This window comes from Neoarius graeffei, chromosome 7 (genome assembly GCF_027579695.1).
Source record: "Neoarius graeffei isolate fNeoGra1 chromosome 7, fNeoGra1.pri, whole genome shotgun sequence".
Classification (NCBI taxonomy): Eukaryota; Metazoa; Chordata; class Actinopteri; order Siluriformes; family Ariidae; genus Neoarius; species Neoarius graeffei.
The window spans coordinates 51,899,620-51,908,684 of NC_083575.1; the positions used below are offsets into that span (position 1 = coordinate 51,899,620).

At 41.5% G+C, this 9,065-nt stretch overlaps 1 protein-coding gene across 1 annotated transcript; it reads right to left on the reverse strand.

Annotated features, from left to right (window-relative positions):
* Nucleotides 1-2,568: 2,568 nt before the first annotated feature.
* Nucleotides 2,569-5,758, reverse strand: mettl18 (methyltransferase 18, RPL3 N3-histidine). The gene is made up of 2 exons (XM_060925903.1): nucleotides 5,589-5,758; nucleotides 2,569-3,575 (listed from the first exon to the last, which is right to left on the reverse strand). The coding sequence occupies exons 1-2, from the start codon at nucleotides 5,709-5,711 to the stop codon at nucleotides 2,697-2,699; spliced, it is 1,002 nt and encodes a 333-aa protein (XP_060781886.1). The 5' UTR covers nucleotides 5,712-5,758; the 3' UTR covers nucleotides 2,569-2,696.
* Between the last annotated feature and the right edge of the window lie 3,307 nt (nucleotides 5,759-9,065).

Here is a 9,065-nt window from a genome sequence, read left to right on the forward strand (position 1 = left end):
AGGTTAGGTTAACTGGTGACTCTAAATTGACCGTAGGTGTGAATGTGAGTGTGAATGGTTGTCTGTGTCTATGTGTCAGCCCTGTGATGATCTGGCGACTTGTCCAGGGTGTACCCCGCCTTTCGCCCGTAGTCAGCTGGGATAGGCTCCAGCTTGCCTGCGACCCTGTAGAACAGGATAAAGCGGCTACAGATAATGAGATGAGAAAATGTAGTAAAATATTGCAGTATAGGTACATGGCAAGTTCAAACCAAAGAAAAGTTTGAAGCAAAAATCCACCATGAAGAACTTTCATATTGATCATTATCTCATCTCATTATCTCTAGCCGCTTTATCCTTCTACAGGGTCGCAGGCAAGCTGGAGCCTATCCCAGCTGACTACGGGCGAAAGGCGGGGTACACCCTGGACAAGTCGCCAGGTCATCACAGGGCTGACACATAGACACACAACCATTCACACTCACATTCACACCTACGGTCAATTTAGAGTCACCAGTTAACCTAACCTGCATGTCTTTGGACTGTGGGGGAAACCGGAGCACCCGGAGGAAACCCACACGGACACGGGGAGAACATGCAAACTCCGCACAGAAAGGCCCTCGCCGGCCACGGGGCTCGAACCCGGACCTTCTTGCTGTGAGGCAACAGCGCTCACCACTACACCACCGTGCTGCCCTATTGATCATAATTAGTGTGTAATCTTTTATCCTAATTTATTTTATAATGAAATTCTAACTTGACTTTTCACTTTGTCAGTAATGTAGGAAACTGTTAACCAATGTATTTAATGACCTGCTGACACTGACAGCAGTGGCAATGATGCAGCTTTCAACTTGGTCAAAACTTGTAATTTTCCACCTTCAACTAGTAAAAGCCAAAGGAAAAGCCCATCAACATGAAATTCCTTCCTTCACAGTTTACAGACTGATGTCAAATCAACATCCTCTGGGTGCTCCGGTTTCCCCGACAGTTCAAAAACATGCAGTTAGGTTAGGTTAACATGGGGCGGCCTTGGGCTGAAGTGCCCTTGAGCAAGGTACCTAACTCCCAACTGCTCCCTGGGCGCTGTAGTATGGCTGCCTGCTGCTCTGGGTGTGTGCGTGTGTATTCACTGCTTCAGACAGGTTAAATGCAGAGGATGAATTTCACTGTGCTTAAGTGTGCATGTGACAAAGGCTTCTTCAGAACATGCCTGTTCCCAGCATCAGGATCGAGCATTTACCTTTAAAGGAACAGTCCACCGTACTTCCATAATGAAATATGCTCTTATCTGAATTGAGACGAGCTGCTCCGTACCTCTCCGAGCTTTGCGCGACCTCCCAGTCAGTCAGACGCAGTCAGACGCGCTGTCACTCCTGTTAGCAATGTAGCTAGGCTCAGCATGGCCAATGGTATTTTTTGGGGCTGTAGTTAGATGCGACCAAACTCTTCCATGTTTTTCCTGTTTACATAGGTTTATATGACCAGTGATATGAAACAAGTTCAGTTACACAAATTGAAACGTAGCGATTTTCTATGCTATGGAAAGTCCGCACTATAATGACAGGCGTACTAACACCTTCTGCACGCTTCGGCAGCGCATTGATATCTGAGCTCCGTATCAATGCGCTGCCGAAGCGCGCAGAAGGTGTTAGTACGCCTGTCATTATAGTGCGCACTTTCCATAGCATAGAAAATCGCTACGTTTCAATTTGTGTAACTGAACTTGTTTCATATCACTGGTCATATAAACCTATGTAAACAGGAAAAACATGGAAGAGTTTGGTCGCATCTAACTACAGCCCCAAAAAATACCGTTGGCCATACTGAGCCTAGCTACATTGCTAACAGGAGTGACAGCGCGTCTGACTGACTGGGAGGTCGCGCAAAGCTCGGACAGGTACGGAGCAGCTCGTCTCAATTCAGATAAGAGCATATTTCATTATGGAAGTACGGTGGACTGTTCCTTTAAATGATTTATACAGCACTCAAAGTTAGCTGGCTAGCGCGTTTTGAACAAACATGGAGGTATCAATATTCCTCCCCTGTATGTTAAATTTGCCAGGGTTGAAAATAATGGTATTTAAAACATGTGAATTAGCACTTGGAAAGAAAGCTGAAGTCAGCCTTGGTCCTTGCTGCGTCTCTATCTAAAGAAAGTGATGCAGCAGCATTTTTGTCCTTTAGTCTGTCCAGATTTCTCACCTCACCTGTCTATTCTGATTAAACAGATCAGTTTCTAAAGATTCAACTTTTATCCTAATTCCATCATGCTTGTCATTTCAGCTATAACTAGCTGAGCCAAATCTCTCTCAACTTGTCCCAACTGTCACACAGCTGCATTGCTTTGGAGTCTGCTTGAAAATGGTGAGTGAAGGAAAAAGCTCTTGTTCTTTCCTTTTGTTTTAGGGGTGAACAGCAAAACCTGACTTGTCCCTTAGGTTTGAATTATTTTTCTTTCCTGTTAAACATGAGTGTAACTCCCTCTGGCATCAGAGTGCCACAAAACTGTTAATTTCTCACAGGACTAGTGAAAATACAACACAAGCCAACACATTCGCACCAGAATTGCTAAGCACATCACAAGCATTTCAACATGAACATATTTAATACATTTTAAAGGGACTTTTTGTTTAATCTTCAAGGCTGTAATAATGACTGACAGCCTCTGTATAAACATACATCACTGTGATCAAACAAGGACAGAAAGTACAGTACTATGAGGGTGATTTCTTGAATCTCAAAGAAACAATATGCCTTTTAAGTCCCTGATCTATTTCTCTTAGAGATTTAATTTGGAAGACATTTTTTGCTTCCACAAAGCTCTCAAACAAATACAGTCCACCTCCAACTCCAAAATAGTGAGACTTGGTTGCCAAATAGACAACTCCGTGCTCAGCAAGCAGTTTATGAAACACATCGTGAAGAGAAGGGTAGTAATCGGTGTTGTAGATCGTTTCTGATGTGAAGACGAGATCATATTTGAGTGCGGGGTCTTGGCTTTGAATCAGCGAGAGAAATGAAACCCAATCCCCTGAGAAAAAACTGCACCGATCTATGAGTGCGTGATTTTTCTCCATGGATCTTCGTTTAGCTGCCGGGCTGCCGTCTTCATTTGCTCTATTCTCATCACCACCCTCTTCCTCACAGTTGAGGAACACATTTGGAATGGTGAGCTGCTCAATCACAGTGCTGTTATAATCCTGGAAGTGGACTTTGCTCGCACCTCTCTTTAACGCAAGAATGCCAAGAAGCCCAGCTCCACAGCCCAGGTCCAGCACCCTTTTTCCAGAGAACATCTCTCCTTCATCATCAACATACTCGAGCAGATCATGGGTGCCTTCCCAGATTTTAAGACCTCCTTCGTACACTCCGGTTATAAGATCAGAGTTTTGGGTGATGGTTTGAGACAGGACCTTCTCAGCATCCTCTCGTTCAGGGGCAGTTTGCTCAAATACAGACTCATTGAGGAAAAGCAGAGGTGATAATGTACCTATAGTGACTGTCTCAGTGACTGAGTTCTCAATATGGGAGAGAAGATCTGATGCAGGTTTATGCTCATGGGCTTCCTTCACTTTCTTACGTGCACTGGTCTCCTGTATGTGCAGAAAAGTTGAAATCAAGGGTTATATCGCCTTAAGGAAAACAAGCAACACCGAAGTATGGATGTAACTGGCGACATGCTTTTGGGTTGTTTTACAATCAGGGTACGCAAGCTAAAAATCACGTTTAACACTTATTATCTTCAATATCAAAAGGCTTCACTAAATAAACTTGGTTGTTTATTGTGATAGCTCTATTTACCATGCAAAAAAAAAATTGGTGATAATGTTATTTTTGGTGAATGTATGGCAATATATGGTGGCACGGTGGTGTAGTGGTTAGCGCTGTTGCCTCACAGCAAGAAGGTCCAGCGAGAGCCCCGTGGCCGGCGAGGGCCTTTCTGTGCGGAGTTTGCATGTTCTTCCCGTGTCCGCGTGGGTTTCCTCCGGGTGCTCCGGTTTCCCCCACAGTCCAAAGACATGCAGGTTAGGTTAACTGGTGACTCTAAGCCCATGTTTACATTAGACCGTATCAGCGGATCATCAGATTAACGTTTTTAAAACGATTAGTGTGCACACAGCAACACCAATACACGATTTGCATGCACACAACAATACCAATACACGGATACGCTCGGCTCCGCAGGCATCCTGCGCTCCAAATCACTCCGCCCTGAACAGCGAGTGCCCTCTGGAGGGTGCGCACTCCGGCCCTGCGCAGCTCACAGAGCGTGCGAGTGAAGCACACTAGCAGTGTTTTCGGGACTGAGCCGCTGTGTGTGTGATCCCAGCGCATATCACTTACCACTTGCAAGTGGAAGGATGGCAAGCCTAAAGACAATCATAACTACACAATGGGCAGTATTTGCATCAGTATTTGCAGTATTTTCATACTTTTATACTCTTTAATGAAAGGTGATACAAGGCGGAACTCCGCGCCGTTTTTCAGCAGTCGCGTCACATGACCAACGCCAGCGAATCAGGAAGGTGGATGTCACAGTGACATTGTCCAATGAGATGCCAGCTAGAGCTCAGCACAGCGTATCCGCGTATTCTGAATGTTTACACAGCACCGGATCTGACACGATCTGGATTGAATACGTGGACCCTGGCGGATTCCCGTTTCCCGGCGTTTCCAGGCGGTTTAATGTAAACGGACAGTGCATCTGCGAAGAAAACGAGACAGATACGGTCTAATGTAAACGTAGCCTTAATTGACCGTAGGTGTGAATGTGAGTGTGAATGGTTGTCTGTGTCTATGTGTCAGCCCTGTGATGACCTGGCGACTTGTCCAGGGTGTACCCCGCCTTTCACCCGTAGTCAGCTGGGATAGGCTCCAGCTTGCCTGCGACCCTGTAGAACAGGATAAAGCGGCTAGAGATAATGAGATGAGATGGCAATATATGTCATATTTAGCAAAATTACTCGTGTCATTTAGAAAAAGTGCTTTTTTGACCACAGGTAGCTCCAAAAGGGATGCACTTAAATCATTCTTTATACCATAAAACACATATTTGGTTCCATATCATTGGAAACATAGTTAAGTTTTAATGTTGAATGCCAGTAAGTTTTCAGACTATTTTGATCAAATTAGTATGTAATTGTGTCAAAAAAATCTCCTCTCCGAGACAGCTAATTTTTCAATATAAAATAACATATCTAAAATGATTATTTTCATCCTAAAATGTGGTCAAGATATTGGGACATAAATATTAGAGACAACTAACACAAAGCTTACAGCCTTATATTTAAAAGCACTATGGAAGCAGTGGATTCTGAATTGTCAAAAAAAAAAAGTCCTCTCCAAGAATCACTTCATTTGTTTCTCCCAGCCCTGCTTAAAGCTACACTTAAGCTTCTTTATCTTATAGCAGATTACACAAAACTACCACACACACACACATGTCAAAAAATTACCTGAAATCTGTTCTTTAACTTGTCCTTCACTTAAAAACTGGTACAAGAACCAGTATGAATCAATCTGAATTCTGGACCCCTGTGACACAATCTGCACCCTGATTGTAAAGCAACCCTTTTCTAAGTGCAGCTAGCTGGCTGGCTACTTACCTTCACCTGACTCTGGTTCTTCGCAGTATCTACATTTCCATTTTCTTCTTTCTCCTTCTGAATGTCTTGGTTACAGCACTGTTTCATCTGCGAGGAAATATCGAAATTAAAACTAAATGCCATAACCGTGTAGCGGGTGTTTTACTTGTACACGTTGTAGCGGTGTAATAATAAACTACAATCACCATAATGCTTTTCGGCGGAACTTCCGGTTTTCCTACAAGTTGACAGGGAAGTAGTAGCAATAATAATAATATAAACACTAGGGTGCATCAGTTGCCCTCACTTTCATAAAATCTGATGCATTTTTGTTTGGGTGTTCCTTTTCACCAATAAAGACATCCTGTAAAATGTTTTGACCATATTCAAAAGTCTAATGGTGGCACCATGAGGTTCATTTTTTTTTTTTTTTGCCAAAAAACGCTTATTTTATGTTTTCGCGTAAGGTTTGAATCACAATGTTGGACTCCATTTATTGATTTCTTGCGACCCAGAGATCATGTTAAGAACCTTCGCAAGGGATTGAGAAGCATTAATGTGATTCATAATACATTTGTATTGTCTAAAAGTAGTTGAACAATGATTCAATGAACAGCTAAAACTCAAACTGTGCTTGATAATATACTTAGAATATGTACTAAAAATGTGTATCTAAGATATTTGGTATACTCGATAAGGTGCCATAATGTTTCATGAAAAGTGATCGAAATTTTGTCATAAAAGTCATAAAATAGCAGCTTTTTCCATAACTTTGAGCTCCTGGTGCCACCATTAAACTTTTGAATTTTGTCAAAATATTTCACCCAGTGTGTTTTCTTACCAAAAGGAACATAAAAACAAAAATGCATCATGATCGGAGGAACTTTTCATTTTTAGGGGGCAACTGATACCATGGGCAGATCTACCGGGATGGCATAGGGTGGCAAATGCCACCCTAAAAGAAAGCCTTGCCACCCCTGCTGCCACCCCAGTTTGCAGCGACGAATTCAAAGAAAAATTACAGCCAATTTGACATTTACGTGCGCAAATTTCTAATGTCCAACTGCGGCGAATGCAGCACGAGATAACGCCAGAGATTGGTTGTTTTGGAAAATTGAGAGGCACGAAGCGAGGCAGCCAGGAGTCGCGAGGAAAGGAGACACGGGAGGAAAGAGGTAAAAGCTGATTAACTATCTATCAAGAAATTAAATTATAATGAATGAACAGTGCTAGCATAGTTGCGATGCTGATTTTGAGAGGATAAAAATCAGGTTGGAGAACATTATTTAGCTATCTTTACATGTAATGTTAGCTAGGTCTGACATTAGTTTTGTATAAAGTCGGCCACAAAAGTTAATATTGATTCAACGTCTGTCAAGGAAAACATTGTAAAGTTACTTTGAATCATGACAAGTTCATGTTATGCTCACTGGTGAGCCTTTACAAAGCGTGAGAAAAAAAAAACTATAAAATGTGACACTGGTGTAAATGGTTTAAATCATGCTGAACTTGAAGCAGTGTTGTTATTGTTGTTGTTTTTTAGTGTCTGTTCTTTTGCATATACAGTATAAAACTGTCCAGAAACAGTATAGACCTCATCTGAGAATGTGTGTTCTTCGTGAACAATAAAAGCATGAGATTAAGTTTGTCTGTATGAGTTTGTCAATGGCAGCCCATGCCCTTTTGTAGTGTGTACATACTATTTGTCATCAAACTGTGATAACTGTGATTAAATTCAGTATATATATGTCTGTAATACGTTGCCACCCCTCAAAAATTCCTGCCCCCCTCTTGCCACCCCATAAATATTTTTCTAGATCCGCCCCTGACTGATACACCCTAATAAACACGTTAAACAATTTTTTACTTTCGTTTACCTCTTTGGTACCTTTTTATTTTCTATTTATTTACAATTATTTTAGCGCAAGATGTCACACTAAGACACTTCAAAACAGTCTAAAAAACAGCACATGACATAGTAATCGTTACTGTGAATACTATTTTGACCACCATCACGGTGTTACTAACATTTTCCTGTCACAATATCAGGCACCAGTGTTGGGCAAGTTACTTCAAAACTGTTTTGCATTATTTATTACTTGTTACTGCCATTTTAAAGTAATTAGTTACATTACAATATTACTGTATTTAAAATGTAAGGCATTACACTACTATTGCATTACTTTTAAGTTACTCTCACCAAAATAACTGGAAGTATGGATTTGGCAATCTAGTGGAAGGTGCTGTGGTATCTGACTGAGCTCGGCTTATGGTTAAAAACAGTAGAATATAATAGCCACAGTGATGGCTCATGGCACAATACAAGGAACAATCATCGCAAGAACAGACAAAAGGTGAAAGTCTGGCAAATTGTGATAGAAATACTGTAACTTTAGGCCTATTCATATTAACATTAATTGAACTGCATTGTATTGTAATGTCTAAAGATATGACACGATACAAAATTAGCATTTCTATGCCTTTATTGTTTAAGTTTACAGCATTAAGCATAGTTTATGCTTCATAAAAAAAAAGATTAGCCCTAAGGGATATGACTCCATTTCAGAAATTTGACAAAAATGAACATATTGTGGCAAATCGTTGCCTACAATAAAACTGGCCTGAAAAAAACCCACAAGCCTTTTAAATCACAGCTAGACAATGACTATTAGCTATATGAGGCTACCCAGTCACATTTCGAAAAACAGAATTAGAAATAACAAAATCAGAGTGCTTTTAATGATATTGAAGTGTTTCGTTAGGTTTATGCATAACCATGAGGAAACGTTCTCTAAATGTTAGTTGTTGGTTACGTTCTAACAAACCTTTAGAGAACCATAGGCTAACGGTACATTAACGTTCTGTGTTACTAGGGTAGGCATATTAGCCCTCGAAGGAAAGGCAGCTCAATCACTTTAGTCTGACTGCCGACCAGAAAAAAAAAAAAACTGTTATACAGGACAAAAATGTAAACAAACTGTCAGCATATCTTCAACAACATACTCCGCCACAAGTCCCCGAACCTCCTGAGGCTGAAGGAGCGTCTCAGAGCGGCAGAACGTTCATTTTGGCTGCTTTGTGATTTTATCGCCACTCTCATCCTCCGCTTGCTTCCTTGCTAACTTCATGTTACTGTGGCACCTCTGGAAATGTTTAGTTAAATTACTGGTGCTATTTCGGGAAGTGGACAGTTCTTTAGGTTTAGCACACAAAGTGCATTTGACTACGATGTTCTTCACATCCTTATTTTTCACAAACTTAAAGTAATGGGCGTGTGTTCATCTGGAGAATGTGCAATCCGCCGTTCGATCAGCTGCAGGTTCACTCATCTCTCTCTCCTGTCTCCAGTGTTGCCAGATTGGGCGGTTTTAAGTAGCCTAGTAAACTAGACCCACTCGCCTAGCGGCCAAAAATATTTTTGCCTAGCGAATGGGTCTAGCCTCGCACCATATAAACAAAAACACCCCGGGCATCAAATCGTGCCCGCCAATCACAACA